The sequence below is a fragment of the Gouania willdenowi genome, chromosome 8, assembly GCF_900634775.1.
Source record: "Gouania willdenowi chromosome 8, fGouWil2.1, whole genome shotgun sequence".
NCBI classification, from domain to species: Eukaryota; Metazoa; Chordata; class Actinopteri; order Blenniiformes; family Gobiesocidae; genus Gouania; species Gouania willdenowi.
Window position 1 is genome coordinate 9,583,032 of NC_041051.1, and position 15,694 is coordinate 9,598,725.

General features: G+C 37.2%; 1 protein-coding gene across 1 annotated transcript; it reads right to left on the reverse strand.

Annotated features, from left to right (window-relative positions):
- Window positions 1-5,876: 5,876 nt before the first annotated feature.
- Window positions 5,877-6,817, reverse strand: ier2a (immediate early response 2a). Its single transcript, XM_028454775.1, has one exon. The coding sequence runs from the start codon at window positions 6,774-6,776 to the stop codon at window positions 6,261-6,263; it is 516 nt and encodes a 171-aa protein (XP_028310576.1). The 5' UTR covers window positions 6,777-6,817; the 3' UTR covers window positions 5,877-6,260.
- Window positions 6,818-15,694: the final 8,877 nt, after the last annotated feature.

Here is a 15,694-nt window from a genome sequence, read left to right on the forward strand (position 1 = left end):
ACTGGTTGTTGGACTTTACTCACTCACTTCCTCTTTTCTGTCTCTCTCTCTAACTCTAAAACTCTGTCGCTCTCACACTCTGACCTGTCGCACTCTCAACCAGTCTCACCGCTATTTCTACCTGAGCATTTTCTAATTCCAAACAGAACTCTTCCTAAAGAATAAAATCCAGAGAGAATGCACTTGGCTCTGCCTCTTTCTTACTAGCAGTATTATCAAATAATAAATAAATATAATGAAAACACATTTTTGACACTCGATTTCCACATTTGGTACACACATTGTGTGCATTAAAAAACATAACACAAAAAAAGTCAATAATAACAGAAACAATGACAGTAATATTGAGAATAATAACAACATTAGTGTTAAAAAAAAATAGTCAAGCAGAGCAATAGATATTGATGGATACCCATATAGATTGAAAAGAAGAAATTTTTTTTAGAATGTATGCATATATTTGTATATAGACACCCACATACCACACACACGATATAACACATAATTGTGTTTGTTTTTAAAATGGGACTCCTGGGTCTAAATTAAAGGATAATGATGATACCCATAGATATATGTACGTATAAATAAAGTAAACAAAATGTACAACTTCAAAGTAAATAAATAAAATACACAGAATGAAAACCAAACACACAACATACTGATATTTAAATTTTAAATAATATGACAAAATTGAACTTATATTAAAAAAAAAAACTAAATAATAATTAAAAATACAATTTGGGATGGGTCAGATGGTAAACAGAGGTTCATCAACAACCATACCAGTCATAACGTACCAATGTGTGCAAAGTTACAAAACAATATGGACGATACATATCAATCAAACTTATTAACAACAACAAATCATGGTCTTCCTAGAGGCACCACTACAGATACAACTGAAAATCAGCTCCAGCCACTCAAAGCGCTTAAAACTTTTATTTATTTATTATTTTTGTATAAAATAAATAAAAAATAACCACATTAATAAAATATACAAAGACTGATCAATACACAGTACATAATACTGACAACCAAGAAGCAAAGAGAAAATAGAAAATAAAGCAGAAGTCAATAATTTCAGAAATCTGAACAGATTTGCATTGAACAAACTTAACATATCATATATATATATATATATATATATATATATATATATATATAGCATATGCAAAAAAATGTGGACTAACATGACTCCATTTATAAATATCTACATTTTTGAATAAAAAATGGAGTTGTTAAAAAAAAAAAGGACTTTTATTCTTTGTTTTTAACTCAAACTTTATTTTGACTAAACTCAAGCGATGGAAAATGAAGAAACATAACCAGAAATCCAGAAAGCATTTTTGTGCTCACATGTATAAAATAAATGCTCAACAATCACACAATAAACATTACACGCACACACACACAAAAAAAAACATTTACTCCCATCAACTCTTCATTCATCTGAACAGCATTTGTGAATATGTTGCTAACTGACCAGGAGAGGGCGCTGTTGAACGCTGACGAAAGTATCACTTTTAAAGCAGTATTTGGTTCTTTTTTAATGAAACTAGTGCCTTGGTAACTTTTTTTATGTGTTTGTTTTAAAGTTTCTTTTAACAAATCTAGCTCAAAGTGCTGATAAAATACAAAATCTCAACACATAATTCCAAAATCTTTTTTTTTTATTTTTTTTAACAAAAGATAAGATAAAACTTTTGCCTCTGTATGCAATCTTAAGTACTGAACACAGAAGTATCTCAAAACTCTAATAGTCACTGGTTTGAATCCAACCTGGGAAATACAGTTACTGTGGGATGTTGAGCAAATCCTTTAACCCTATGACTGCTAGTGTTTGCTCTTATAGGAAAAACATTGCTATATTCTTATAGAAATTAATGTCAGCATTTAGAATAATGACCAGTCGGAACATTAATACAAGGATGAACTAACTTGTTTGTTTTTTTGAAGTTGTTATTTTCTAATTCTGTTGTGTTTTAGAATATTTTTCTGACATTTTGTGTTTTTTTTCTGTCATTTTGTGTGTTTTTTGGAGATATTTTGTACATTTATGTTGTCCTCTTGCTTATTTTCCTGTAACTTTGTGTGTTTTTGGATGAATTTTGTGCATCTACTTAGACCACGGGCCATATGTGGCCCCTGGGCCTCCAGTTGCCCATGTCTAATAGTTAAAATGAAGCTCTGCCAGCTCTCCTCATTTTATTGTCGACAACCTTTTCCTGAAACACAGCCTCAAGCTAAAGCTCTACAACTATCACAACGGTTTGAAGTTCAGAGTTAAAAAACAACACCAATGTTACGTGTTGTTACTCCACTTTGAATAGGGGTAAATTTAACACTACAAGTCTTTTATTTAACTAACTATTGTTCAAGTTCTTTGTGGTTCACAGAGTAGTAGTAGTTTAATAACTTTTTTATTGAGTGTTAAAGTGCGATGGTGGAATAAAGGTGAAGGAAGCGGGCTTTGTAATTAGATGGTCACCGGTTCGGATCCAACCAGGGCCATCCATCACTGTGGGATGTTGAGCAAGTCCCTTAACCCTAACTCTGTGTTTTTCAACCTTGGGGTCTGGACCCCATGTGGGGTCACCTGGAGTTTAAATGGTGACCCCACAGAGAAAAAAAAAGAATACTGATTGGACTACATTTTTTTTATTTATTTTATTATTATTATTATTATTCAAAATAAAACAACACAGTCTTAAACAACTGTTTTCTATACATTCACTTTGTAAAATATACATCTAGTTATTATTCAACAATAATAATAAAATACAGTTACAAAATATCTGAGCTGGCACAACTTGCCACTAATCCTTGCTACTCTGTATTTGGTCAGTGACGTAAAAAGATTTCAGTTCATGATATTCCATAAACTATGCATTGTCGGGCAAGGTTTACATGAATATTATGATGGAAATAAAAATAGAAATACTATGAAATTTTATGTAGGATTATAATATAACTAAATTAGGGCATGAAATACATTTGAATTAATTAAGAGTATTTTTTTTATTCTAAGCAGTCATGACTAGACAGTCGCACCACATGATATTTGAACACTTTGAATAACAAAATATATAACAGAAGTTATTTAGAAAGATTTTTTTTAATTACAAAAAATCTAAGTGAGCGCATATATACAAAGTTACTACATATTTGGTACCTTTTTATGGATTCAAACCTTTTTTAACTCAAATAAATGCAGTTGGAGAGAATGTTTAGGTGTTACGTCATTGACCAAATACAGTATGACAAACATGATCAAAAAGAAATTCTGGAAAAAAATCATCTTTAGGGTCGCCAGAAATTCTTGATATCAAGGGTCACGGCCCAAAAAAGATCGGGAACCACTGGCCTAAATGGTCGTGTTGTACGTTGCTTTGGATAAAATGGTCTGCTTAATGAAACTGTAATCTGGTAATTGTAATTACAATCCATGTACCCTTTGTTCTTTGGTTATTCCGTTATAAAACCAAATCAAAATAACAAACAGTGTGGTTATTTTGTTTTACTGACTTAAAACACAAAACAGGAATACAGAAAAACCAAATAAGCAGCATTTTTCTGTTTTAAAATTAAATCTGGTTCTGTTTGTGAGATATTTGGATATTTACGAGGAAACTAGGATGAGAGCTCCATGTTTAAAAAATGATCTTGTATCATGTTGTCCACCTCACACTGATGGTAAAGAGGTGTCATTTGTGTGTCGATGGCGCTTTGTTAAAGCGTTATTGATGCTGGAACTTTACCGAACAGTGTTATGGTCCAAATAGTATCCAATTGAACTGGTGACTGGGTGGAGTTTTGCTCCCAGACAAAAAAGGATCAACGCATAAGTCACATTAATGATGAATTGAAAGGTTATTAATACATAAATAAATCAAAACCAACAAATGTATGTTACGTAAAACATGGACATGATAAAAAGGAACCAGAGGTAGTGTAATGAATCTACTGGTGCTCCTCGTTTCTTGAGATCAACTTCCGTGTGTGTTGACGGCTGCCGTTAGCGGTATTTATAACATGCAAAATAAACATATTCTCTGCCCTCAAGAAAGCTGTAATTGTTTTTTGCAAAAGTGTCAAATAGTAGAAGTTATAATATCTATTGTTCCTCACACCAGCCTCACAGTTAATAGTCACCAGTTTATCTGGATACTATTTGGATCGTCACACCGCAAAACCAAACATAAACGTGAGCAGCTTTTTACGAGCTAAAACATCCACAGACTGAACGAAAACCCGAGCAGGACCAGAAAACTGCTGAAATGTGGAGACCTGGTCCGGGACCTGGGGAGGGAAATAAAACGAGGTACAGCAGATTTCACTTCTTGCTCTAATTTCTCCGTAATCATCCAAATATCGCACAAACAAAACAAGTTTAAAAAACAAACAGAAAAAAGCTGCTTATCTGGTTTTTAGTTTTTGTGTATTTCTGTTTTGGTTTTAAATCAGTAAAACAAAATAATCACATTGTTTATTTGTTATTTTTGATTTTAAAATTGAATAACCAACGAACAAACAGTACACAAATTAATGAACCTGGTTTAAATGTGTTTTTTCTTCCCCATTTTTCCATCTCAACACACCAGACTTGCCTCACTGGTTCACAGAGATCCAGCATAACCCATGTCCCCTGTCAGTGGTTCTAATGATGTGCCTGAATGGTGCACGTGATGTGAGTGTGTACTGAGTCACAACAAACTCCTCTAGTGTGTGAGAGAAAAGGTGAGGGTGGAGCGTTTGGATGGAGCATGTCTTGACATGTTCAGGGTGAATGGGTGTGTTTGTGTGATGACGTGTGTTTCCACAGCCATGTCCACACACTCACTCCCTGCACCTCCCTTCAGGCTTGTACACACACACACACACACACACACACACACACACACACACACGCACACACACACACACACACACACACACACACACACACACACACACACACACACACACACACACACACACACACACACACACACACAGACACACACAAGATCCAGTTTCTGCAGGCAGAATGAGAGCTGGGCCATGCAGGGCCTCATGGGGACCGGCCCCCTGCCACATTCCTGACTCTGTTTTCTTGGCTTCACCCCCCCCCCAAACCCAAACACATGGACCATGAGGCTTCTAGAAACTACAAAACCACTATTGAATTTAATGTGCTACTATTTGTGTTTTAATTATTCAAAAAGAAAAAAAATATTAGAGAACATGTTTAATGAATCATGGTTCAATCATGTGCAATAAAACATCTTGTTGCTATTGTAGATCTGTACATTCAAGCTGCTATCTGTGTATTTGTCTGGGTATTTGTCGGTACATATTATTGTGTCATATTTAAATTTTATATTGTTTTCGCTGTGTTTTTATATTTATTTTCTTCTCTCACTGGCACCTTGGAGTTGCACTCAAATTTCGTACGAGGACAATAAAAGGATATTCTATACTTTAAATTAGCTCTATTTATAATAGTATCGTGTACTTGAATGTATACAGTAATGTTTATCAACTAATTCTGCTTTAATTTATTCTCACATAATTTTAAATTCACTTTACATCAGCTCACACATCTTGTCGAGTAACAGAACCCCCATTGTCCTTTTTTTTTGGACAGTCAGTGGCTTTCCAGCCTCCCCCTCTCATTCTTTTGACCATGATCTCCTGAATTGTTGTCCTTGCTTTTGTTGTGCTAATCGGTGGTGGGGGGTTGTGAAGATGTTTGGAGAGGGAAGGAAACCAGCTTTTCCCACACTTTCCCATCAGGGTTCAGTGCACCTGATCACAGCTTTCTCACATTATGTATATGTAGTCTAGTCCCCCAAAACAAACCTTCAGCACGCATAAATCAACACAAAACTCAAGTGTAAAGTATATAAAAAAAGAGTTTAATAAATACTGAGGTAGTTGTAATAGTTGATATATTACACTTGAACATATGAGACATCAGTATGCACGTAGAGCACCAGTCTGTAGAGGAACATGTTGACTATTCCCGTGACTCCATGTGAATCTGCCTCAGGCCGGATGAGCTCATAACTCGGCCTTAAGTCAGTCTGTGAACCCCTGGACCAGCTTCTCTCGTTGTCTTTCTCTCCTGGACCGGTTCAGAGTGGATACATGACCCCAGGGCCGTGATTCGTTGCCCTCAGCCCGGGCTCAGACCCCGAATGTCGCTACCAGGGTCTCCGTGTGAGGCGTTCAGGCTCCAGGGCCCGCAGTGCTGAAAACTCCCAGCCAGTGTAGGTTCTTCAACACGCCGCTATGACGGTCTGCAGAGGGATGGAGGTCTGCGGTACCGACAGTTCACCACCACAGTTCACATAGTCCACCAGTACCGAGCTGACCACCAGCGAACAGCAGCCTCCATGGTCCAGTCTGGCTTTCTTACACGGGAGGAAGTCCGGCTCCATGGTGGCTTTACCCGGTCGTTTCCTCCCGTGCTGTACCGGAGCAGGAGGCCGGTGGTTCTCCTTGTCCTCAACGGTCTGTATAATGGGAGAAGTCCGGCTCTCCTGAGGGCAGGTTGGCTCTGGGGTACCCCCCTCCACCGCGGGCTGCTGGTGTTCCCACTCCGGGCTCTCCGTCGGGCCTTGGGCCGCTTGGTAGATGTCCCGAGCCGAGCGGAGCACCATGGTGAGCAGGAGGCTCCGGTGGAGCCGCAGACCTCCGCGCTGTGCCCGGGAGCTGTACAGTTTCCCCAAAGCCACCACCATGACCCTCTTAGCCTCAGCGCTCACCTCCATGTTTCCGTCCTGGACCAACATTTAGCTTCTGCTGATTCCGTCACTGAGTCCAAACTGAGACTCAGACACAATACGCACCGTCACAGCGGGGCAGGGTTATTTATAACCTCGCCGACGTCATGTGACGTCATGGGATGGAGCTCCGCCCATCGGCCTCAAACCCTGACAGCCGCTCAGACAGCTGAGAAACTTTATCTGCTGTCTTGTCTTTTAAAGACAACTGTGAGCTAAAACTGCCCATTATTACTGCTGGAGACATGCACATTCACATGTATCACTGCAACTGGTGGGTCGGGACCCAAAAGTGGGTCGCGAACCTGTTCTGGGTGGGTCGCTGACAGCTGCTCAAAAATACGTAAATACTTAATGTCTCCCATGTTGGACTTTTATTTTAAAATAAACTTTTCTTTTGACAGACATGTTGTGCATGTTGCACAGGGAATACATATAGATTATTTGGAGGATTTTTTTTTTTTTTTTTTTTTTTTTTTTAGGCTTGCGTCCATATGTGATACCAACATGTATAGTTATATAATGCAGTGATTCTCAATATTTTTGGTCTAAGTACCCCTTTTCTCTTACTTTTGAATCCAAGTACCCCCTTTTTGTTCGACTACAACATTTTGCAGAATACTATGAAAAAAAAACAACTATAGAGCATAATGTTGGAATGAATGAGTGATAACGTACACAAAGAATCAATTTTGTAAATAAGTGGAATAAAGACAGAATGAAATGCTTCCTGAATAGATTTTAATTTCCGTTCATCTCCCATCTGGTGTGGGACCTTGTTTCTTCAGTTCATGTTCTAATCAAGATCATTTCCAACATCATTATAAGGATGATCATTTTTTTTAACAAAAAATAATGATTTATTAGTCCCACAAGTGGAAATGTGCACAGTTTCAGCAGCAGATAAACAAAATAAAAATAAAACAACTTACTAAAACATAATTAAAAAAATAAATAATAGAAGATTATACACACATGGGTCTGTACAGAGTACAGAGAGAAAAAGGGAAGACATGTTGCAAGAAAGGATATTACACACACAAAAAAAAAACAAAAAACCAACAAACAGAATATATATATATATATATATATAAAATGTATATATATATATATATACATTTTTTTTTGGGGGGGGGAATTTTGCCTTTTTTCCCAATTCACTTAAAAATGACTGCAGACATCAGATATATTATCATAAGTGCAACTTTATTTCTGTGATTGTCCTCAAGAGTTAAAATCCCAAAATAAAAAGTAAACGAGGTTCTGTCATTCAACAATTTCAAGCTTTAACACAGGAAAAAAAAACTGTGGTAGGAAAAAAAAAAGAATTACAAAAAAATAAAAAATAAACCTCGAATTCGCAAAAAAAATCGTTTTTATCTACAAATTCGATACATCTGTTAAACAAAAAGAAAAAAAGTGCCTTGCACTATACAAACTAAACTAGCTGACTGTCATTGGATTGGCTGCCAATGTTCTGGTTATATAATTATATATGTTTCTAAATAAACATAATAAACCCCATATTTTTAATGCTTTTATTTGTTAATTTTCCACTCTCTTTCTCTTGCTATCGCGTATCCCTAGTGGTACACGTGCCCCCATTTGAGAAACACTGTTTTTTTTCTATTATGTATTAGTGTGTTATTAAAGGCAGAGACAAAGTGATCAGTCAGGGCTGTTGTGTCTATTTTTAGCCTGTCTCAGTGGTTGGATAACACATAACACCACTCTAGCAGTGGTCTCACCCATCCCCCAGGGGGCTGCTTCCTCTACAGGAAGAAGGGAAAAAACAGAGGGTGGAGGGGGTAGGGTTGAGGATAGATGCCCATATATGGATCATCCGGAGGAAAGCCCATGACGTGTGTGTGGGAGCCCTGGTTTCCTGAAGCCATTTAAAGCAACAGTACAGAGCATTGCGTCAGGCCTGTTGTATTCCTGAGCCCATATATGGACAATAATAATAAGCATGTGTTCAGGTGTGCAGGCAGCTGAGCTTTTACACTGGATTACAGTGGGCACAGAAAACAAGAGAAATAAGGAAAAACAAAAGAGGAAAAAATGACATCAAAGTAAGATTAAATCTTTCTAGAGCAGTGGTTCCCACTCTTTCAGAGGTATAAAATGTACTGATAAATCCTACCCAAGTAGAAGTACTGTTACTTGATTGAAAGTAAGTAAGTCATGCATAAAATACTCAAGTACAAGTAAAAAAGTAGCTTGAATAAATAGTACTTAAAGTAAAAGTTACTATAGTTACTTTAACCCTCCACGTTTATTTTTTGGTAATAAATGTTGCCACGGTTCCCTTGCATACAGTAAACATCTCATGTATAAACTTAAAAAGGAAATTTTACACAATTGGAACTTTTTTCCACAAAGCCATCTGTATTAGAGATGTCCCGATGTAACTTTTCACTTCCGATACGATTCCGATATTGGATCCTTGCATATTGGCCAATACGATCTGATATCAGCACGAATCAGACACACTTTTATTATTTATTTTGTAGTGTGGAATGTTAGAAAAGGTTTGATCAAGTGATGTCACTCAAACAGAGAACAATAGTCAGCAACAGTAGGGATGAGAAAAACTGACTCATTTATTATTAACCAATTGGTTACATACATTTTAACCTTCATCATAATATCTACATTATTCTACAATTGAATAAATATAATATAATATATATCGGTTATTTTAGATGCAATCCGATAAAGTCTGATATTTGTTTTCTGGCTGATATCGGACTGATATCCGATATGAATATCGGATCGGTACACCCCTAATCTGTATAAAATAAAAGGTTTGGCAAAATTACTTGTAAAATGAAATGACACAAATGAATTAAATTGAAAAAAAAAATAAAAAAAAATAATCAACTCTTAAACTGAGAAAATATCCAATGCCATTTTGGTGCGGTGCATTACGTTTAATCTGATTGGTCGGCTATGATGTGATGCATTTGATTGTTGTCTGGTTATTTCATTTTTTTGTAGTTTCACAATGTCCGTTGATCATTTTAAAACAAAAAAAACAAAAACAAAACATATTTACTCAGTAATGGTTGGGTGTAGAAATGTAACTAATTACTTTACTTCTTCGAAAACGTACGTAAGTACAAGTAAAATGACTGATTTAGAAACATACTCAGTCCTAATAAAAGCAACTCAACTACAGTAATGTGAGTATTTGTAATCTGTAACTTTCACCTCTGCTGTATTTTTGTACATCTTTGCTCTTTTGTCAAATCATGTGTATTCTCTTCATATCCTAAGTACCCTCTCCATCATTTCATATGCTTTTTTATTTGTGCAACAGCGGGCTCTCCTAAACCCCTAACTGTGTCTCAAACATGGGTTCCCAAAGGCAGGTTTTTAAAATGGGGGTACGTGAACCCATAGAGGCATGCAATAACACTACAGAGGGTACTTGAGAGAGAGAGAGAGAGAGAGAGAGAGAGAAAGAGAGAGAGAGAGAGAGAGAGAGAGAGAGAGAGAGAGAGAGAAAGAGGAAAATTAACAAATAAAGTGTCAATCTTTATCCCACCCCAAGCGTGAGATGGCCCGAAATTCAGATTCAGATTCACTTTATTGTCATTGCATCAAGTACAATGATAGGTAAGCTGCAGGCCATTCAGTGCAAAAGACAATATATAAAAAAAATATATAAAAACTTTGTTATAATAAAAACACAATATGACAAGATGACATTAAATGAAATAGGCACAGTTTAAAACACAGGTATGTATATAATGTGCAGATAAGCTGTAGTGTGTATAGTTGACACAGAGGTGGTGTCAGTTGCATCAGTATAATGCACGTATTACAGACAAGTGTTATTCAGGGCAGTGATTCTCAACTGGTGGGTCGGGACCCAAAAGTGGGTCACGGACCTGTACTGGGTGGGCCGCGGACAGCTGGTAAAAAATAAATAAATACATAAAGTCTCTCAGGTTGGACTTGTCTTTTATTTTGAAAAATATTTTGATAGGCATGCTGTGAAATGCATTGTGCAGCTGGTAAACCACAGTATGTGAGGATGCTCTCTATGGTGGAGCGGTTAAAGGACACAAGCAGTCTCTGATTGATGTTGTTCTTTCTGAGGATTCACAGAAAGTGGAGTCTTTGTTGTGCTTTCTTTACCAGCTGTGTAGTGTTTTTATTCCAGGTCAGCTTCTCCTCCACGTGGACTCCTAGAAAGCGGAAGTCACTCACCCTGTTTCTACACAGGTCCCACCGATGAGAATGGGCTGAATGTTTGTTTTGTTTTTCCTGATCAGCTCCTTTGTTTTGGACGTGTTCAGGAGCCCATGCGCACACGCGCCACCGGGAAAAATTTTTTTTGCTAAAAAAAAATTAAAAAAAATTTGGTTTTGTTTATTTTGGTTTTCAAAGTGAACGGACATATTTTATTGGATTGGGTTAGGGTTAGGATTAGGATTATAATCTCAGTACGGAGGTAAACTCAGTACGTGACACCGGTAAGCGGCCTCATCACCTCCTGCGATGCAGCATATCGCTGTGGTGTCGTCCGCATACTTAATGAAGGTGTTGCCGGTGTGGATGGGGGTGCAGTCTGAAGTGTAGAGGGTGAAAAGCAGGGGGCTCAGCACGCAGCCTTGAGGGCAACCAGTGCTGAGTGTGAGGGGTGCAGAGGTGTGGGGGGCCAATCCTGATCCTCTGTGAGCGCTTTGTTAAAAAGTCCTCAATCCAGAAGCATGTGGAATGAGATAGACTGAGGTTCAGCAGTTCCCTCACTAAACCGTGTTGTTGGGTTATATTCTTTACATGTGCTCTGGTGTGGTGCCTAGAGGATCTACACTGCCGACCAGAGCTCAAACCCACCCGGTTCTTTAATGCTGGAGGAAGACACACATCTATAATCTTACACTTATTATGAAGATGAAGTCAAGGAATGGATTTAACACCATTTATTACAGATACAATTTCTGAGTGAGTGAGATGCTATCTTTACAGCACTGGCCCAGTAGCATCCAGGTCCAGACGACAAAAGAAAGATCTGTTGCCTTCCCCCGGCTTTTATCTGCTTTGTTGCTCCTCCTTCACTGGGCCCCACCCCCACGGTTCTAGTCTGTCAGTAATCTATGTGTGTGAGCAAATGTGCAATGAGGAGTATGGGGCTTGCTTTATGTGAAGCTAAGTGTAATGTGCAAATAATGTCCCTAAATATCCCTCAGTGTGGGAGGATTGTGTTAAACGCCAAACTATAATCCATAAAGAGAGGGTAGGTACTTTGTTTTTCCAAACGGGACAGTGCTGTGTGTAGAGCTGCGTTCACGGTTGATCTGTTTCCTTTGTAGGCAAACTGGTATGGGTCTGAGCTGGGGGTTATGAAGGTCATGATATGACTCCTAACCAGTTTTTCAAAACACTTCACCACCACTGGTGTGAGCGCCACAAGGCCTGTAGTCTTTGAGGCTGGTTGTGGTTGATTTCTTGGGTAGGGGGATGACAGTGGAGGTCTTCAGGAAGGATGGGCCTGCAGACTGATTCAGTGACAGGTTGAAAATCCTGGTGAAGATTCCAGCGAGCTGGTCTGCAGTCTTTCAATACCCGCCCCGAGACGCCGTCAGGGCCCGTTGTTTTCCATGGGTTGACCCCCCTCAGCGTGCGCCTCACCTCGTGCCTCCCCCGCTGTGAGGGTGCATCTCCTCCCAGCCACTGGTGACAACATGGCTGCTCCTGGTGGTTCAGTTTCGAAGCTGGCAAAGAAGAGGTTGAGTTCCAGCTCAGCGTCGCCATCAGCAGCTGATGCTGGGTTTGTATTTGGTGAGGTGATGCCCGATGTTGTTGCTGTCCAGGTGGTCATCGATCCTCCTCCTGAAGTCCATCTTGGCCTTCCTGATGCCTCTCTTCAGGTTGTCACTAGCTCTGAAGGCAGTGTTTCTGTCCTTCAGCAGCTTCTGATAAAAACTATAGAAATAAATCTATCCAAGAACCACTAAATCAGTGTTTTTCACCCTTGGTGTTGGAACCCCATGGGCCTGGAGTTTAAATGAGGTCGCCTGAAATTTACAAAAATTTCAAATAGATTTTAGAATTTATTAGATTATTATTCGTTCAAAAAAAAAAAAACAATCTTAAACAACTCTGTATATCTAAATTTTCATTTTGTGAAATATAAATCTAGTTCAACTAAAATGCAGTTATATATATATATATATATATATATATATATATATATATATATATATATATATATCAAACATGATTAAAAACTAATTCTAAAAAAAAGAAAAAATGTCGCTCACCATAAATTCTTGCTATCAACATCCAAAAAAGGGTGGGAATCACTGCATAAAAAACATTTTTATTTACAAAATAAGATTCTTTAAAATGCGTGTTATAACTCGATCATTCCATCATTATGCTCTATTGTTGTTTTTAAATTGTTTTCTAAGCAGAATGTTGCAGTCGGACAAAGGGGAACTTGGATTCAGAAATTAGACAAGGGGGTACTTGAGACAAAAAAGTTTGAGAACCACTGTCCTAAGGCTTAATCGACAAATTCAAAACAATTTACAATGTAATTTATTTAATTTTTTTAAATACCAATGCAACTATTATGTGATTACTTCAAGAAAGTGTCTATTGCCATACGGACAACCTCTGGTGCTATTGGTAAAAGTACGTAACGTTTTAGGATTAGGGTTAGGTTATAACCTAATATCACAACAAATATTGTCTCCTATTGTCAGAAGTGTGATAAAATTGCCTCTACAGCATGAAATAATCCTGTTTCAATAAATTACAAGAAAGTATAGTATTTTATTGAGCAATAGTACTGTTAGTTTGTGGTGAATTTGTAAAAAAAAAAAAAAAAAACTAGGAGCATTTCCTGATTATTTTTTAAATTAACTGTTAAATCTTTCTGAGTACCCCCTGCAATGTGCTCCTGTACCCCTAGGAGTATGTGTACCTCAGTTTGGGAACCACTGCACACTGTACAAGAAAAGAAAAAATGATTAGTTTTTTAAAAAGTTACACTTTCTGTTAGATCTGCTGCCTCTGTGTCAATACAGTTAATGTTGTAGCCTATAGGAGGCAAGAACATGTCTTTTTAGTGTTTTTTCTGCTCTAGGTTCTTCTTCCGTTTTGAATTTCAATGTGAAAAGTCCTTGAAAGGTCATGACTGATATATCTGTTGAAGCTCTGCCTTTTTAAAAACATGTCCATGTTGTCCTGGCCCTACTACTGCTGTAATACCTCATAAAGCTCCCCTACAGGGCCACAGACCCCACTGAACCCTACAGGTGGTCCAACCTTTTGCTTCTTCTGTCAGCAGGTTCTAATCTGGAGTCCAATCACTTCTCCAACACATTTTTCTCAGTGAGGGCCACACAAATGTGATTGTACGATCCGAGGGCCACATTTACAATAATGACCAATCTGACAATAAAAAAATGGAATAACAAAGGGTTTTTGTCTTTTTCTGTTTTGTGTGTTTTTGGAGTCAGTTTCTATAGTAATCTTAACCTCCTCCATGGTTTTGAATGGTGCCTCATAATAACGTAGCAGGACTGTGCAATAATGCCATGGTGTTGTTAGATTATGTTATCTTTTTTCCTTCTATTTTTATGTCTTTCTTTATTTTGCAGTGTTTTATTATTTTTTATTGTCTGAATGTTCTTAATCTCTGTAGGTCCCATGTAAGTGCAATAGATGGGTGTGAGGATCTTATTTGTGCAGCTTGCAGTCCAAAAACAAATTTTGTCATATCTCTAATGTTAAGTGTTTTTGTTGTCATTTGTATAACTATCATTTTGTAATTGTTTTTGGAAACATTTTGTGTAGTTTTGTTGTCATAGTGGCCTTACATGTGTGATTTTTTTTTTTTAATGCATGGTTGTTTTTCTGGAATTTTGTAAACAAAAAAAAAAAAAAAAAATTGGGACATTTTATACTCGGCGATTTTGTATGTTTCGGGAGTGTTTTTTGTATATTTTGGTAATTGTTTTGAAAATTGTTATTTTCTGTGTTTTTATGGGAGTAATTTTGTACATTTTTGCACATTTTATTAGAGACCACTCAATATTAGACCGAGGGCCACCAGTTGCCAATGTCTGCTCTGAACTTTAGAGTCTATGAAAGCTTATCCAGGCCGTCTTAACGTGACACAGGCTTCAATACTTGTTAAATACTGGATTGTGTATTTTTATTAATCTGAAATGCACCCATACTTTGTTTTGTAACAAAACCCTTGCTTTCAGCAGCATTCGTTGTACATTTAAGGTTTTTTTTTATAACAGTCTTATGCTTTGTTTGTAGATCTATACCTAGTTCCACGTACGACATAGATATCCTTGTGTCTTGGGTCAATAAATGTATTATTTTATTTAATTTTTGTTAAAACCTTAAATACTTCTGAAATAAGTTGACAATTTTCTGATGGTTCACTTGTGAATCCCATACCAGTGTTCAACAAGTACACGTTTGGTGTTCTCTAGTGGCGGATGTGTGGAACTGAAAGATGCCAAACTACCAACAAAAAAAAAATAAATATATGTTTTTTAAAAAAAAATTAAAACAAAGCAGATAAACCCAGCAGATAAAAAGCCAGGCGGAAGGTCACATTTGCCTGTGAAGCTGTGAGTTGTTACTTTATATATATATATATATAACAAAAAAGTTATAAAAAATACTCAAGCAGAACATGCAAATTCCACACAGGAAGCTAAAACCACACCAACAACCATGACAGCATGAGGCAGATGTGACTTAGCTGCCACTTAAACAAGAACATTACGATGGAAGTAAAAACAACAACAATGAGACACAGAGGACGCAAGAGAAATTGTTACACATCTTTTCTTTAGATCTTCATTATTTAATTCATTTTGACTTTTTTTTTCTTTCTATGATTTGTATTTATTTATCTTACAGTTGTTAATGTGCATTTACTG

Coding starts and splice junctions, on each gene's coding strand:
- ier2a (XM_028454775.1), bottom strand. CDS start 6,776: ATGTTGGTCCAGGACGGAAACATGGAGGTGAGCGCTGAGGCTAAGAGG.